The sequence below is a fragment of the Bactrocera oleae genome, chromosome 3 (assembly GCF_042242935.1).
Source record: "Bactrocera oleae isolate idBacOlea1 chromosome 3, idBacOlea1, whole genome shotgun sequence".
Lineage (NCBI taxonomy): Eukaryota > Metazoa > Arthropoda > Insecta > Diptera > Tephritidae > Bactrocera > Bactrocera oleae.
In genome coordinates, this window is record NC_091537.1 from 93355658 (window position 1) to 93374687 (window position 19030).

General features: G+C 36.2%; 2 protein-coding genes across 4 annotated transcripts in view; one reads left to right on the top strand and one right to left on the bottom strand.

The window, feature by feature from the left end:
• Ance-3 (angiotensin-converting enzyme Ance-3) overlaps window positions 1-19030 on the bottom strand; it is a 98623-nt gene that overhangs the window by 78948 nt on the left and 645 nt on the right. For both annotated transcript variants that reach the window (XM_070107257.1, XM_036360121.2), the window contains exons 2-8: window positions 18376-18798; window positions 17686-18297; window positions 16700-16858; window positions 16404-16644; window positions 15609-16336; window positions 15367-15470; window positions 15197-15295 (exon numbers count right to left, since the gene is read on the bottom strand). In XM_070107257.1, the coding sequence (XP_069963358.1) occupies window positions 15197-15295; window positions 15367-15470; window positions 15609-16336; window positions 16404-16644; window positions 16700-16858; window positions 17686-18297; window positions 18376-18648 (2216 nt within the window). In that variant the 5' untranslated portion in view covers window positions 18649-18798. The remainder of the gene's footprint in view (window positions 1-15196; window positions 15296-15366; window positions 15471-15608; window positions 16337-16403; window positions 16645-16699; window positions 16859-17685; window positions 18298-18375; window positions 18799-19030) is intronic.
• On the top strand, window positions 7065-11277 carry Vajk1. 2 transcript variants are annotated; one of them, XM_036360125.2, is made up of 4 exons: window positions 7065-7162; window positions 7391-7549; window positions 8607-9659; window positions 9843-11277. In XM_036360125.2, the coding sequence occupies exons 2-4, from the start codon at window positions 7538-7540 to the stop codon at window positions 9846-9848; spliced, it is 1071 nt and encodes a 356-aa protein (XP_036216018.1). In that variant the 5' UTR covers window positions 7065-7162; window positions 7391-7537; the 3' UTR covers window positions 9849-11277. The 2 variants fall into 2 exon arrangements, with proteins under 2 accessions (XP_036216018.1, XP_036216016.1); XM_036360123.2 differs by having other exon boundaries at window positions 8607-11277.

Genomic DNA, 19030 nt, shown 5'->3' on the forward strand with positions numbered 1-19030 from the left:
TAATGTATAATAAAACTATCCCAATCTTATTGAAATATTGTTTTTTTTTTTTTTTAATTTAATCGAATGCTTATACTCGTACTGTACACATATCAAAAATGCTGCCAAAATAAAATTGCGCCTGTATTTTACTTCAATATGCGAACAAAGTTCGCCTGCTGCTAAGCTCCAACATACATTCACTCCATTTAAGCAACAGCGAATAAAACCCCAGCACATCCTCTTCACTGTTGCAATAACAATTGAAGTTGTAGTAATTGCAACAAGCAGCTCGTCATACACTAAACTACGTACATAGACATTATGCACACAAATAAAGAAATAATTATGTGTATACCGGTAGCAACACCTTTTATGGTTCATTGTTTTCGGTCAAGGTCGTTGTTGTTATGATCTTACGAATACAATTTAACACACACAAACACTTGCAAATAAACTATTTCACTTTAATTTTCATTGTAATTGCTACTGTTTGGACATTGATGGCTGCTGTAGCTGCATGTGTGTGTGTGTGTGGTTGCTTATGTCTGCAGACAATCTAGTCTTTGCCGCTGCCAGTCTATGGGCAGTTATTTTATTGTTGCCTTTGCATTATTTAAAAGTTTGAAAACATTTTCGTTCATACAATTTTGCAATATGCACTTTAATGGCTTCAAATTTGGTAAAAGGAAAATGAAACGCATAAATATGAAATTATAATCTAAAAGATGCACGAAATTATAAAAAAAATATTTTCGTATGAATATTTGTGATTTTAACAGCATTTGAAATCCAAAAATTACATATAATTTTGAGGGAGAAAAGTACCGCACGTACAAATATAAATTGAATGTCGCGACTTATTTAATTTGTCACTTCTATTTCCCCTTTTGCTAGCTTAGAAGTTGCGAATAGTTTTCAAATGAAACAAAATTAAAAGATTTTTGCTAATATACCAAATGTAGAGATATAAGAATATTCTCCGAAAATTTTAAGTTGGTCCGACATATAGTTTTGCAGATATGAGCGGATTTGTAAGAATTCCCAAAACTTTAAACGCGTTTTTCTCGAAACGCTGTTTTTAGAGTCGATGACTAAAACGGATTGAGATAATTTTAAGCAGAAAAATTATATTCAGAGCCCGTAGACTTTAAATTTCTCATTAAAGACTGAGCTGATTGATTTAAAATATCTGCATTACAAAGCTTAGGATCCATAATTTACATACATCATTGGATGGCGTTACTTACTTGCGTGTCTTCAATCTTCTCGCATTGATTACAAATATTTCATTTAATGACGCAAGCTAATAATATATAATATTACCGTAATTTACCACAAATACAGCTATTTACATAAGCAATCTAAATATATGTAATAAACATTTAGTAAGCAATTAGTTGACAGCAACAACAACAACAACATGCACGTATTTCATTGCATTATTATGCAACAAAGTTTATCCTGTGATTTCATAATTAAATCAAGGAAGTACCAAGCACACACCAAAAGTAGAGCAGTCGGAAAGTGGAGTAGTGAGTCGCAGTGCGGGCAAAATGTCTGGTTGGAAAAAAATGCAGACTTATCTCACGTTTATTGAAGCTGTATGTAGCAGCTGACAGCGAACTGACGGGAAGCCGACAACACATGGGTTAGCGCAAACAATGGTTTATTAGTTTGAACCGCTTGAAAATGCCAAAACATAAAACCGTAATAAATATATCAGACGCGCACGGGCAATCCGGAGCAAATGCACAAACACACACACAGACGCACATGTATATATTAGTGTGCATTGTAATGCAGTGTATTGCAAGCAATCCAAGCCAAAAGAGGAAATTGTGCGATGCTATAATAAAACAAAGCGAGTGCTGGGGAAGGTGAGGTAAAAGTGGCTGAAAGCTGTGTTAGATGCTGAAGTCAGGGTTTGGGAATACTACAAGCATTCAATTGAAAATGTTGCTTTTTGTAAGCAGTCGGCGTTGAATGACATAAGCAGCTATTTACAATATTAGTAAAACCGTTATCTCTTCTTTGTAAGCGTAGTTTGACTAAGAGCGCTTATGGCTGATATTGGTTTTGAAGCACACGAAAATTCGCTTGATGGCCGAATTATCCCACTTCTGCGACAAGCTGGCTTGGTAAACATAAAATTCCAAATTTAATTTGGTAAAATGTCAAAGCAAGAAATGTGTATTGGGACTAGATGTGAGTTAAAGATAAAGAGAGATATAAAAAAAATTATGAATTCGCAGAAAATAAATAGCGCACACTGGGCTGTTGTTGACACATTTCTGGTAAAATATTACTGAATAAAGTACAAATAAATTATAATAAAAAAAGTGTGTGTGACAGCGTAAAAATATGCGATTTTTGAATAAATATTGAGGGTTTATATATTTCCAGAGTACACAGAAGAATTTTTGAAGAGAAAAATTTAATGTTTTTCCGTTACACGCGATCTCCGACGGACATCTCAAAAACTGAGGGACTAGTTCATGTACACAGATGAACAGAAGGACAGACAGACGAACATGGTTAAAACAACTCAGCTCATCATGCTGATCATTTATTTATATACTTTTTAGTGTCTCCGACGTTTCTTTTTGTGTGTTATAAACTTCGTGGCAAACTTAATATACCCTGGTCAGAGTATAAAAATTACAAAATGGCAGAGTTTAAAAATAAATTTAATTTTACCCAAAATTTTAATTATGAGTTATCACTCAAGTTGATTTGAAAAATGTTGTTTTAGAAAATCGCGTTTAAAGACAAACTGAAGGAACTAATTGCATTAAGCGTTTACGCTTAAGAAGTGTCTTACTTAAAAATTACCTGAGATATACTATTTTAAAAATATTAACTATCGAAATGTGAAATATTACTTTTAATTTAGGCCTTTTGATAAGCAGAAAATAAATAAAAAATCACAGAAAAAAATATATATTACCTATTTTTGAAATCACTTTTTTTATGCTACTTGAATTGCATTACACAGTCTTCAAAATGCCCACTGTGCAGCAGCAACCCACAATAGCTGTAATGATCGTCGTGTAGAGCAAATCCCATGTGACTAGCCAGTTAGGCGAAATATTCAAACGAACTAACACATTGCAACATAGCAACGCCAGTTACAACAATAACAAGCAACAAAGAAGCAATGATTTAAGCTTTAATAGCAACTGTTGCATAGCGGATGCGATGGTCAAAGCAAACAACACCAGCTTTAACGCGGGAACTCAGCGACGTGATTCAGCGCCGCAAAATGTGTGAAGCGAAGGCAAATAAGCGGCGAAAACCCGATGAAGTTGTCGCTGGATGAAGACGCTGTTGGTAACACACACACACAAACAACAACAATTCACACAAAACTTTATAATATAAACAGCAACAACAGCAGCGAAAGCATCCATTGAGAAGAAAGCAAAAGTGGCTATTCGCGACTTACAAGAAAAAGCAACAACCAATAGAGGCGCGAAACAAAGCCATTGCAGCAAAGTGTGCGAGCAACCGCCAGCCAGAAGTGGCAAATATGGAAATGATGCCAAAGACCCATTGACATAATAACAAGGAAGGTAATCAGAGACGTCGAATTAATGCAGGCAAGTAAAACGAGTTGGGAGATGTGCAGCGAACGGTGAGCGCGAACAGCTGCCAAACAGCAGCGCCAAAACAGCAGCGACTGCAGGAGCAGCGAACTCTGATAGCGGTTGGAGAAGAGTGTCTGCTGCACAGACGATTGATAACCGCACACACACACTCACACACCTATGCATACACGTACTTGTTGTACATACTTGCATACACGCTAATTGCTTGTGGTTGTCGGCGCTTGCTGCCGCTACTAATGTGTGTTGCATGCAACAGCCGTAACCAAATAACCAAATAAAATCAACACCAACGTCGGAGAAATGCAATTATACTTGCTTATAAAATACAATTTAAACGGTTGGGAAGCCAAGAGATGTACGCTGCTCTGCCAAAAGCTAGACAAATGCAATCAAATGGCTTCCACAGTTATGGGAAATGTTGGTCATTGCACGGCTGGTTGGCTGATTGGCTGCCTCTTAACCAAGTAACCTAATGAATTTGATTTGCAGGAAAACAACAACAAATAGTAAATTGCTGCATACATATACATAAGTACAAGTATATACACACATATATGTCGTTTGTCATTTTGTATGCATTTATCGTTTTATATGTATATATGCATGTGTTTTAACATGTGCTCCATATTTGTGTTCAATAAAATTTGAATTAGAAGATAGTTATTTAGCGGCAATGCGAATATTTGTGGTCTCATTGATCAGGAAGTGATTTTAATGTAATGAATTTTGATGACAAAAACAGATAATGTATTTCTCTGCCGTCAAAATGGCATGAGTTGCTGAAGTTGATTGTGTAAAATAGACAACAATTAATCAAAGAGTAAATTGCTGTTAATACATTACTAAATGGGAGAGTAGCACAGTGTTCCCAAGTGGCAAAAATAATAGCCTTTTATTTTAGTTTCTTCGTTTTCCTAACCAAATTCACCACTTTTAAATGGAACACACCACTTTTGGCATGTTCGCACAGCAAGAAGTGACCCAATGATATCGATGGATACTTCAAATAATGTTCTAATCAAAATTAGGGAATAAAATAGTCCATAATCCAAGCGTTAATAAAAAACACATAAAATATATTTATAATGTATGAAATCAATAGAATTATATTAATGATTTTTAATAAATGACCGATCAGATCTTAGATATCTGAAAGCTTCGCCTTTCAAGGTACTAGATAAAGCATTAGAAATAGATATAAATTCGGAAAAAGTTGACGTTCTGTATGACGAATACTTCAATTTGAATCAAACTGAATCCCTATCTGACATTACTAAGGACCAGTAAGTCGACACGTATAATTCTTTGTTTTGCTGCTACTACGAATGAAAGCTGCTTTTGAATCGTTTAATGAAGTTTTTTTTTATTTTTTCTGTGAAAATTTTCCCTAGTAATGTATATACTTTTTATACCATCAGAAAGTAGAGATTTCAATAAACATAAAGTCTACTGACTTTTTACGTGTGAATTTTCGAATAAAAATTAGAGTATTTTCTCGATTTTGAGTCGAAATAGGGTTTTCGCCTTAATATTTTAAATAAAAAATACCGTGCGTTTGAGACATAAGAGCATAAGATTACAAAAAAATTTTGTAGAAAATCAAATTTGGAACAAGATAAAAATAAAAACCGAAAAACTTGGATATGCAAATGTTGTAGATCTTTTCATTAGCTACAACTTTACCATATAACCCTTTTCTATAGAACACGTAGTTTTAACGTAAATCGCGCTAAACCATTTTTAAGCCTAAAAAATTCAACCACGCCCCTTCCCCTTCTCTTCCTAACCACAGATCGCCCATAAGTTATCTTTGCTTCCTTCCTTAACTTTCGTTTCCAATAGGTTTCAACCTGCTGTAAATTTCTTAATTTTTTACCATTTTTAAAGGCTTCTGAACTAGTATATTATTAAACAGAAATTCTACAAATGCCAATTCTACAGTTTTTTCTATGACTTAAAAAAAATTTTTATTGATTTATATTTTCAATAATTGAAACTTTTCAGTTGCAGTAGTCTTGTAATTAACTTCATATAGATTAATATCATCACCCCACCCAACAACATACATTTTGTTATGTGTTATTAACACTATTTCCAAAGTACCTTTACCTAATTTTGCTGAAATAATGGGCTTCTTTATATTCCGAAATTGCGCGTTTGCAAAATGTTCAAAATCAGTTGGTTTCCCCCAATTACTGAGCGCAATAAAATGTTTCAAATGACAATCTGACAAAATAACAAACTATCAAAATATAACGACAAGCAACAAGACTTGCACTCATAAAGCAATTGACACGCTACAATAAAAGTGATTGCTTATCTAATTATATTATATTATCGCCAAACGATTACCACACTTGATCCCGCCAAAAACAACAAGACACAGCAAATATTGTAACAACATGAAGAAATAACAGCATTTGCACGTTTTACAAGAATACAAGTAGTAACTGTAACTGACCAAAATACGAGCACACAAAACTCTTCAAGCGAGAAACAAAGCGAAAAAACTACGCGCTTGCGCATCACAAAGCGCCGAGGCAGCCGAAAGGTACAAGGGTAGGAACAAAGAGTCAGGTAAAGTTGTATTGAAATGCAAAAGTGCAGTGGCGGCAATAACACTTTTCGATGCGTTTTTAATTCAATTACGTTTGCGCCAGACAGACAGCAACAAAATTAAAAGAAGACGGCGAACAAGCGTGAAACAATAGAAAAAATTAGCAAAAAAAAAGCAAATTAGCGAATGTGCGAAGAAAACCAACACACACACACATGATATTGCACGTCCGAGAAGTGTTTGCAGACGCACACGCGGCGGTGTAATCAATGCACTGTAGTAGCAATAGAGCAAGAAAAACAACAGTGACAACATGGAGAAGCGCATGCGCCGCGACGTCAAGCCACACGGTTAGCTTAGCTCTGCACTTCTGTATGTATGGATGTGTGTGTTTGTGTGTATTGTAGCTAGTGCGACGTTTGCTTGCAACGTGCATGTAGTTGTTGTTGCCTTACATGTAACCAAACTGCTGCATTGCGTCTGCGCGCGTACATTCATTTTAGCCCACACAAACACACACACATGCACAGCTGTCGTGTGATTTCACAGCGAGCGCGCACATATTTGTGTGTGTGTGTGTGTTTGAGTAACGCTGCTTTTCCAGTTGTTGCTGTTATTGTTGCTATTACAGCAGTTTTACTTTTCATGCTGTTATATTGCTTGTATACTGTTATTATTATTGTTATTGTTGTTGTTTTTATTTGCACTATTGTTGTCTGGCATATTTTTGCATGGCTTGCCATGGCTTTCTTGCTTGCTGCTCCACTTCGTCGCCTTCGTCCGCTGCAGCTTTTTCGGCAACCTCTTCGGCCAGCCAGCGGCAAGCGCAGCCGCAACAACTTGGTTGGCCAAATGAAAATGGAATTAACTATAAAAGTGCAGACTGTGGCCACAATTGGCATCATTCAATCGTTTACTGTTTAGCTATACACAACAGTTAGCTTTTCGTTTTTCTCCCGCTCGACGTAGCTGCAAAAACTCGCGTCTCGTGCACGGATCGTGCGGCGTTTACAAAGTAATACCAAAAACCAAATCGAAATTCAGTAAAAAAAAAATCAAGAAATTAATTGATTTAATAATTTTAAAAAAATATTTATATATCTTTGGATATTTTCTCTATATAATCTAACGTGTGTTGGCGAAAAATATTAGTGTTCTGTTAAACGTCAACGTATTACAATCATTTAGTGCTCGAGTTTGTTTCTTAAGTCTTTCGCTTTTTCTCCATTTCATTTGTTTGTAGTTCCTTTCGCAAACGAAGAAATATCTGCGCTTAAGTGTTTTAAGGATTGTGAATTTGCTGTGTGCGTGAGGAATAACATCGCAGGATATCAGACAGAGGATTTCGCGTTTAATTGCTTTCAACTTTTCGTTGTAACTGTGATTTAGGATGAAGCTGCTGGTATGTATGCATGTGAACGTGCAATTACAAATTCAAGATTGAAAAAATATTATTAACAAAAATTAAAATAATTCAAAAGTGCTAAATGTTTAAAGCTTCAATATTGTAGTTTTTAAAGAAATCATAAAAAAGTTGAAAAATAAAATCGATTTGATCGAAGAACTAAAACAAGAAGTGACATGGTGCAATTTTAATGAAATATTTTATACAGTTATTACACAAGTGAGAGAGAAAAATTCGAAACCAAAATTATTGTATCAGTACTTGGATTTGTTATATAGTTCCATATTTGTCTCAAAACTGTTTTAAAAATACAATAGTATTTTCCTAAACTCCTTGCTCGAAGTAAAAGCTTTTAAAATATTTACTAGAAATGCAAAGTAATTCAAAATATTTATAATTACTTTCTACAAAAAAAATAATAATTTAAGTCTTTCGAATATAAAGAATACTATTTAATTAAAAAATACTTCAATGTTTAAAAAATTTTTTTTTAGAAATTACACATTTCACTGTCGAAAAAAAAACTTTCTTGTAAATTTTTAAAATATCAAAATTACTATTTCATTACAAAATACTTTTTTGCTAAAAATTTTTTTTTTCAAAAATTATATAAATGCGTTATCCTTAAAAAATATATATTTTTCAAATCCTTCAAATATTAAAAATTAATTTTTGAAGACTTTACAAAATAATTATATAATATAAAATTTAAAAATAATTCCATTAAAAATTCATTTAAAACTTCTTATAATCAGCTAAATAAAGCCAATTACTTTGGTTAAATTATTGAAACAATTCATTGAATTTATGAAAATTCACTAATACCAACCGTCCTTTCCCCTTCTAAATTTCCCAAAAAATTTCACATTTCTTGCTTTTCTAAATGAAAAAAAAAAAAAAAAACAATTTTAAATCTTACTTAAAAATAAAAAAATATGCCTACAACCTCACTATTAAAATCATGCAATAACTACTTAATGCCTGCTACTCTTCCTTTTTATCCTGTCCTCTTATATCTCCTTCCCTTCTTCTCTCACTTTCTCTCCCGCAACAGCGTTCAGCATCATTGCTCGCCCTGGTGTTGCTGCTGGCCATCAGCACGCGTGCCGAAGACGAAAAGGCCGTCGAAACCAAATCCGCTGAACCCGCCAAGGAAGGTGCCAAGGAATCCTCCGCCGCTGCTGCCGACGATAGCGAAAGCACTAAAACCAAACGTGGCCTACATCATTTCGAGGACTATCATCACTCATATCATCATCCGATTCATGAGGAAAAAACATTGACCATCATTAAGAAAGTACCGGAGCCATACCCCGTCGAAAAGGTTGTGCATGTGCCTGTCGAGAAGCATATACCCGTACCGATTAAGGTGAAAGTGCCCAAACCATACCCTGTGGTCAAGCATGTACCATATGAGGTCAAGGAAATCGTAAAGGTGCCACATGAAGTGCCAGCACCATATCCAGTTGAGAAGAAGATACCCGTACCCGTACATGTACACTATGATCGTCCAGTGCCCGTCAAAGTCTACGTACCCGCACCATACCCGGTTGAAAAGAAGGTTCATGTACCAGTGAAAGTTCATGTGCCCGCACCATATCCAGTTGAAAAGAAGGTGCACTACCCCGTGAAGGTACATGTGCACGTCGACAAGCCATATCCCGTTGAGAAAATCGTTCACTACCCAGTCAAGGTGCATGTCGACAAGCCAGTGCCTTATCACGTTGAAAAACCAGTACCATACCATGTTGAAAAACCAGTGCCAGTGCCAGTGATCAAGAAGGTGCCCGTCCCAGTGCATGTGCCTTATGATAACCCCGTGCCAGTGCATGTTGAAAAACCTGTACCATACGAAGTCAAAGTACCAGTACCAGCCCCATATCCAGTCATCAAGGAAATCCCAGTCAAGGTTGAAAAACATGTGCCCTATCCAGTCAAAGTACCCGTCGAAAAACCAGTACCCGTTCACATTGAGAAGCACGTGCCCGAATACCATGAGAAACACATCTCTTACAAGGAACCCGTCTTCGTACACAAGGAAGTGCACGAGCCCATCCACCATGAAGAATATCACCATGAGGAGAGCCACGACTTTGGTGGTCATGAGGTGGAATCTTATGGCGAATACGAACATGATGAGCATGAATACTAATATGGCAATTCTATCTCTCTCTCTCTCATACACACACTCATACACATATTGCCTAAATGCCTTTGCCTTTCGCTCCGTCAACGTTCACTCCGCTACACTTCGTTCCTTCCCTATCTCTCCCTCTTTCTTTCGTTACAGCATTGAGAAAAATCTGTGAAAGACTTATAAATGTGCGACGTTAAGACGGACCAGCGAGCAATCAAAAGGATGTGGAGATTGTGGCGCGTGAGAGCGAAGTATGAAATGTGAGAAGATTGAGAAGGATATACCGTAACCGCGTGATCGTGATATTGGAACGTTTTGGAACTCGAATTAGGCGAAACGTTTTGGAATTTGAGAGACACGTACTTTACACACATAAATATAACTGATCTTTTACCAATTATTATTTTTTGTATGTACATTCGATACGATTTTAGTTTAAGCCATAACTTTTTTTATATAAACTCAACAAGTAACATACTTTGTTTAACATATATACATACATATAGACAAAATAATGAATAACTAGTTTTAAGTGTTTTTTAAGCAGTTTTCAAGTTGTACAAAGGAATATATAACACAGTATTCCGACCAACAGTGATATTTGGCGCCGTTGAGACACGTCCAACAGGGTGGGGTTCCTGTGACATGGCCAATCGCGTCCTCCGCACACCACCAGCACAACGCGATCGATTTGGAAACACAGTTCAAAGACGCTTGCTTGCTACCTACACGCTTGCACATGGACTTTCGGAGCTGGATTTCCAAGCGATGCCTTGCCGGTGGCGTTCGACTTCGAGTTAAGTGATAAATGACAAATGATCTTGTTGTTGTTTTGCGTTGATTTACTCCCATTGGAGGAAATATATATGCTAGCATGAGTATATATCTGTATATGTAACGATATATGTAAGCAATTGGCATTAGCTAAGGCGATTGCTTAAGAAACTTGCAGGTAATCCACTATGAGATTCGCTTCAATACTAAGCGCATATCAAAGTACATGTCTATGTAAATATGTATATGAGTATAATCAATTCTCTTAGTAAAGTAATAGTGTTAATCGTGCTGTATTAATGCAATATATATTTTTAATAGCTCGCTAACTATATATTACATAATTAAGTATGCAACACATACCTGCAGACATTTATAGAGACAATATTCTTATATGCAAATGCAATTAAAACTTACATACCTACTTCTTACTATATATTTACATACTCTACTCTATTCTACGATAATCGCAAACGCTACGCAAAGCACATGTTAAAAGCGAGAAACAAAAAATTAGTTTAAGTAATGCTCCTGAGTGAGTTAGTGTGACCGTATTGTATTATTATTTTTTATTAATTTTTTTTTTATTTAGTTTATGAATTTTTATACGATTTTTAAAAAAATGAAAACAAAAATGAAAACCTAAGGCAGAATATATAGCGAAAATTACAAAAAATATGTAACGAAAAATTTTATAAAAAAAAAAAACAAAAAACATACTCTTTACTACTACCAAATAACTGATTAAATGTATAAAATGTGTAAGTTGTTGATGTAATGTTGAAATGTGAAATAAATCAATTATTCGAACTAAAAACCCAAACAAATGAGTTCCACTTTATTGATTTGAGTTTTAAAAAAGTTTCGCAAAACTTTACAAGAAAAAATTCTAAAATTACGCAACTTTTACTCTTGAAATACAAAAAAACGTAATAATTGCCTTAATATTTGGTCGGCTGTTGCTCCTTAAGCTCGATTCCCTCCTACAGCTCTAATGAAACGCATATACATACATATTTCCTCAGAATACAACTTAAAATACTATATCAAATCACATTCAGATATTGGATCATATATATGTATAGATATATACACACATAGGATCGCTTATTTTTGTAATTATATGTATACTACGTGTCTTCAGAAATTGCTCCCAGCATCAGATCTACTGATTGTCATAATACTCACTGGCTATTGTTTTGCAAAAAAAAATCATATAGTAACAAATCACATAATTTCAGATCATGTACATAATTTCTGCCATGAATCTATGAAATATTATGTATGATTCTCTTAGCTGAATTAACCATACGTTCTTATTTAAACCAAATTTTTAAGCAACATTAGCCAAGAACTCTTCCATAACCCCACTTTTCGCTGCCTTTAAACTAATATGTGATAATACCTATGCTTTCCGTTGCTGTTACAAGGGCGCCAAGTGCTTTGTATACAGGTAAGTACACACCCACATACTTGTATATCCATAACGGTACCATACCACATAATGTGGCAATACCGCTTTCCTATAGAGTTTATTTGGCACCAATGAAAAATGAAGCCAACAAGTCCGCGAATCAGCGCGCTTATTTTAGGCACTGTTATTGCTATTGTTGTTACTGTGGCGTGAGTTATGTTGCAACAGTATTTTCTAGATGCAATCACTTTGAGTGTCGGCAACAATTGATTTCAGGTGTTGCAACATTTAATAGTGATTGCACTGCATAGCTTTTTGGTCGTTTCTTGACTTAGTTTTAATGACTTTCTGTGCACTAATACGAGTCGAGCTGCATGTGGCAATGACGCATTGCATTGAATGATCAATTACTGAGCGCGCGAAGGCAGACTGTAATCGCAGCTTTAATTTGCAAATTAATTTTCGGTTTTTCAAGCGAATTTTAAACGCAAAATTGAGTGTAGTTTTTATTTTCAATTAAAAAAAATATTATTAGTTGCAAATAATTGATTTAAACGAGATAAAATATTTTTTTTTACCAATTATATCTTTACGCTGATTTTCTTATTTATTTATGTCCATTGCAACATTCGCCTGAGTTGTTTACAATATTCCAGGCCACCTGAGTATTTACTCCACATTACTTACTTACATATTTAAATTTTACAATTTGGCAGCATTCCCACAAACACATGAAAGTACAAACAACATAAACTCAATATTTCAACACTTGTTCCGTTAATTATAGTATATGGTCATAGCGTGTGTATTACCACCTGCTGTGTTTATGCTATTACATAATAACCGACTACTTGCTTAGCGCGCAGCCAGTTACTTGCCAATTCAGTCGAGTGTTTCTCGGCTGTTTTTATTGTCACCACATCTCTGACAAAGTTAATGGCCAACACTTCTTCTCGCACATCCACATTACGAATTCAATCACAATAATTGCGCATAAAACGCGATTCGTTATCAGACTGTCATTTTTAAATGGCCCCAAAAAAAATTATGCAAATTTTAGCTTTACAATTTTTTTCTTCATTTTTCATATGTTACTTTGTTTGGCTTATTATTGGTGGTAAAGCTGGAAAGGTTGTTACTGTTGTTGCTTTAGAAATAAAAGTGTCTTTAGTGGTTGCTTGTTTACGTTTGCGTTGGCCGATTCTCCTTCACAATAGTCCGAATAGCATCCAACAATGTTCCAAAAAACTGGGTTAATTGCGTTCGCAGTTGGCCATTGTTGGCAAGACTTTTGTGCGCATATGTGTATTGTATCCCTTTGACACCGTCGAACGTCAGCGCGAAACACCGCTGACAGCGCTGTTTGATATAAATAATATCTTGAAACGAATTAAACACACCTGATTACCAGACATATCTGGATGTGTCAGTTTGGTGGTCTTTATTCAGGCAGCAACGCCACACTATTTTTGGCCCACCTCAGTGCCAAGCGTAAGAGTGAAGCAAATGGACGTGTCCGCTACTACTTATTTGGCTCAGCTGTGCCTCTTCGGGTGTGGTTTGCGGTAAATTCACAGTTGCTAATTAATTAGTTTTGGGCATTTGACAGCTCAGTGATGTGCCGTTTAATTTGACGCGTGCTGATCGTGGTGACTTTGAAGGTCTTGTCAGCTGTCACTTGTCACTTATGCTATCACTAACAATATGTATAGCAAAATCTAACGGAATATAATTAACGAACATTCAACAAGAGAATAAAGAACTCGATAGTTTTCGTTTGCTTTTCTGTTTTTTGATGATATTACTTGTTTGATATTTTTGTCCGCCAAAACAAAGCCTATGCCGAAATATTGTCAAAAAACAACAGCAACTAAATTACTACGTGGAGTTATCGTGTGATCAAGAATGTGTGCCAAGCTTCTAGGAAGTGTGTAAGCTTTTTAAGAGGTAACTGTGCTGATTTTCGGCGCTTAACCTATGGGAGAACGAAATTCTCTTCTTTCAGTGATAAAAAACTAGAAGGACATGGATATTTGGTACATACTTGTATATAGTTCTTGCGAGTGTCAATTACAATGGCTAACATAAATAAGTGCTTATTTATTTTATTCATACAGAGTTACTAATGCCTACTTAATACTAAGTTGCATAAAACTATATACTTTGAAGCACGTAAAGGATGAAAATTTGCTTGGATAAAATAGAAGCTAAATTTCAAAATGATTATCATTATATTTGCACATAACATTATTTAATATAATCATAATCGCTCTCATTACGGACACACGCAAACACGCAAACTTGCATTACGCAAGTCAAACAACATTACATAACGACGGCCACAACAAATTGTATCAGTCAATGACATCCGCAATTGCAGCTTCGAAATGGGTATGTTTTACTAGCTTTCCACATATTTTTCACAACAGTGTTCCCACATTTTCATTCAACTTATGCATTTAAATTTTTTTTTTTTCATTACAGCATCTGCTCCTCATCCTCCTCCTCCTAACACACATAAAGCCGACACTGCTTTTACAGTGGCGATGTGCAATGTCGCCGTTAAGACACGACCGCACGAATGAGCATTTATATACATATGTTGTTATAGTTTTGTTGTTATACAAGTACAATATATTGCAGCTGATTATGGGTGAAGCATGAAAAGCAGTTTACTGGGTCAAAGTAACCGACGACTTTGGCAGCACTGGCCACAGGCGATCACCAAAGTCAACGTATATGTTGAGCAAGTTAACAAACACCAAAGCAAACCCAACAACAATAAAATAAAATGAAATATTAAATCATAACAAAGCAACTATTTCAGGAAAACGTAACAGTGGCACACATTGTACTCTCATAAACATAACGAATATGACCAAAAGTACACATGAACTACTTCGTGAAATAAAGAAAGTCGCACAAAGGAAACCTGAATCACATTACACGGCAGCTGACATTTCCCACTTTCAATTTCAAATGCAGCGATGTGGAAAGTATGCTCAACTAATGGATGTATGGGTGTGTATAGCTGAAAGTTGATGGGACATACAGCGCATTGGCAGAAAGTAAATAATAAAAGCGGAAACTCGAAAGGCTTATTTCAAGGGTAAAAACCAATGACCCAATTCGACAAACACTGGAAAACTAACCTAGAAATGGTTAACGCACAACGCAAGCACAAAAACCCGAAGCTATTGGCGATGACGCGAATATAAAGTTTGTTAATAGCTTATCTCTTCAAAATACACATTTATATGTAGTGGAGATGTGATGGACTCCTCCCAATTACAATATATATCTTAATTTTATTACTCACTTAATGTATGGTATATTTGCAGGTATGTGATACTTTGCTCCCAAATCGAAGTCCTTTTCCGAGCGAAGCACTGGTGGCTTAATACCGCCATAGCGTTCTCTGAAAATATAAGAGTTATTTATTTTAATACTTATAAATGAAACAATTTATTATGTTTTATTGAAACTAACCTAAGATTCCAGTAGTGGCAGTTCATCGTGTGTTTATTTGTATTCCCACTGAAGATATCGTAACGCCAGTTGTCAAGAGCCAAAGCGAAAGGTAAAAAAGCCACCTAAGAGAGAGAGAGAGAGAGAGAATGCAACAATATATGACAATAGCTTGAGTTTACCAAAAATATATCTCAAGCAAGGTTTCTTAAAAATAATTGTAAATTAATTTATTCTCTATTATTCTCCCTCTAAAGCCTCACCTTATCCAAAGCCATCGTGATAAGATAGTTTATATCATAACTCGACTCATCTACGGAGCGTTGTAACAAGCCGATTGTTTGAAAGTGTTTCGAGGTCGACACAGATAACATAATAGCATCGCCAATCGCCTGATGAAAAGCTGGGTTGGCGCCATTGCGAAATACCTTCGGTAAATGGCGATATTGCAAAAAGTACTGTATGTGCGCCATCTCATGATGGGCGCTCAGCAAACCCTTTTGACTAATTTCCGAACAAGTTTTGACGCGAAAATCATGCCGATTGCAGAAATCCCATGCGGAGGGCTCACAAAATACACGACGTCCGTCTAACGGTTGCTCGAGCAAAGAATTAGTATAGAACTCGGGGCCCACAGCAGACATGTTAATTGACGTGAAAAACTCCTCGGCCAATTGGAACATTAGCAACGGTGTATAGCCCTGTTCAATCATACGCGGCGTTACATCGACCAATTTACGACCAGGAAATGGTATAACAATATCCAAAATGTTCGACCACGATTGCGCATACATATTGCCGAGAATATGTGAGGGTATTGGTGCGATGCGGTTAATGCGATTTGGTCCGTAGTAATCGCGCAACTTGCGGCGCACGTACGAATGCAAACCCTCGTACAGTGGACGTATCTGTTCCCATACATTTTCAACATCCTGACGAAAGTTGGCCGACTCATAGGGCAGATACCAAAACTCACCACCATTTGTGACATCTACACAAAACAGTTAGGAATAGTATTATTTAAAATATAATATCTTAGTGGCATTACAACAACGTACTATTAACGTAGGCCACTTCATTCATCACATCCACTAACTGCTCATAACCATCGCGCATTTCTCGTCCCGCCTTGCGATGATACTCCACCCAAGTGTGCTGCAGTTCGTCCCAGTCACGACTTTTGGACATGATCTCCTTCAGATCGGGTATATAGCGCAGATTGCAAATGAAGGGCTGTTGATAGGCGCAAATGGTGGCCTCATTGTAGATGTATAGCATTTCATTGATTAGACGATTATACTAAGGAATAAATTATGATTAGTCGGACTTCACAGCGTTCGTTTCGGCAACTTACACGATCCAAAGTCTCTATAGGTAGAGCATTGGGTCCGGCTTCGGACTGCAACATCAACTGTCGATATAGCCGCCGGTCGAGTATGAAATCTTTATTTATGTTCTTCGATTGTTCGGCTACCAAGCGCAGGAAATCCACATAATTTTGTTGAGCATTGAACTAGTAGAAAGAGAAACAATTAATTGAAAGCCTTCAGTATTAAAGATAAATAATTAGAGCTTCAATATAAAACAACTTAAGATATATTATCGCTAAAAAAGAACTCGAGTAAACCTGGTGGCAATATAAAAACAAATCGACATTATCAATATCTAACCCTAGATAATTTTGTAGCAAACCTTAACCTTGCTTTCGAACGTGATCATTTTGGTTTGCAGTACGTTTTCAATTCGTTTTTTGTTTTGTTTTGCAAGGAACTGACAGTTTGATATGACATTGAATTCTCAATGTTCAAGGTGGAATCTGTAGTGACACCCACATACGCCCGCATTATGTTTGGCTACAAGTGCGTCGTGTCAGACACGTCGAACCTTGACGACCGACTGCCGCTTTGACCGCATTACATGCGAACACGTACGGATAAAACTCAAAGTAATCACAACTACCGAGTGAATGAGGCAGTGTTGCACGTGAGAAAACCTATTGGTTGAATGCGACGAAAGCGAAAAAAAAGGAAAACAAAACATGCGACTTTTTTGTGGGAAAATTATTACAACAAAAAATTTGAAACCTATGTAAGTCGCTGAGAAATTTTCTAAAAATAAAATGAACAAGAGACGAAAAACAGACAGATTTGCTGAGCGAATGGCTTTTGTGAGAATGACCTTGTAAAGCCTGTAGTTCACTATTATTAACTGCCAACTTTCAATTAAAAAATTGCACCCGCACACAATTTTCCGTGCATTTTTATCTACCTTTCAATTAAATTCCATTCTAACCTATCTCCCATTCGCTCTCCCTCCTCTTCTCTTCGTTCTGCCACTTACCGCTTCCGCCTGTGTTAGCTCGTTCACATTTGTCTCAAAATTCCACTGAGCGGCCACATTCGCTGTACACTCTAACGAGCCCTTATGATCAGTCTCCACCAAAAGATTCCGCAGCTTCTCCAATTCTATTTGATAACGTCGATCCTGTTGGAAGCGTTGTCTCTCGAAGTAACGCTCATTGTTCAAATTGAAACGATCTTGATTCGGTCTGAAAGGATTATCAAAACGGCTACGATCATTACCATACGGATTGTTTGAATTAAACGGACTATTCGGATCAAAGTTGCCGCCAATTGGCGACTGATTTCCATTGAAACGTCCATTATAATCATTATTTGGGTTATTAAAACGAGCTTGGTCGGGATTATCGTTATTGTAACGTTCACGCTGGCGATCATCGAAACCATCGGCATAACGATTGTTATTGCTGAAACGATCGCTGGGATTATCATAATTATGATTGGGATAACGAGGGTTGTCGCGCTGTTGTAGTCCTACATTATTACTGTTGTAGTCACTAAAGGGCGAATCAGCGGCGGCACTAGACAAATTCTGCGCTCTAGCTGTGTAGGTGTAACCGTAGCGCATGCGCTCATCATAAGTTTGACCATTCTGTGAATTGAGTGGAAATAATTGTGGAGCTTAGCTTATATTATATACATATATAGATAAATATCTGCATATATTTACTCTAAAATCATCAGCGCCATCATCGTTGAGCCCTTCGCTGGAATAGGGCGGTCCATAGCGTTGGCTGCGATCAAAGTCACCCAATGCTTGCTGCGGACTCGCTGCCGTTCTGGGTGTGAGCGAATTGTATAATAGCTCGGGGCCTTGTGAGTCGAGATTCAGTGGTGGCAAATCAAGTTGCGGATCTGCTTGCACCGCTATTAAATGTACCGCTATTAGTTGTACTGCTATTAGATGTACCAGTGCTAGAAGTTTTTTATTTATATGCGTCATATTTTTCTCTTTTTGTTAAGTTCAGGCAGCTTCCTTTATCCCTAAATCTTGAGCACTTTTTATGTTAATTTTTGGTTTTTCGTTTTTAGGACACCTCTAAAACCGTTTTATTTTACCGATTTATACTAATCACTTATGTCCTTTGATTTCCTGTATTTTCCAAAGGCAAAAAAAAAAATTTTTTTTTGTAGTTAATTTTTTTTTCTTTAAAATTATTTGTACAATTTTATATATTTGTAAATTTGTTATTCAGAAATTAAGCTTTATTTTTTGTTTATAACTTTATTTTCTTATTTATTGTATCTTATAGTAGAGTCAGTGAATATTCAAAGAAGACTGAGAAACCACAAATTTTCTCTAAAATATATACATTTTTTCTCTA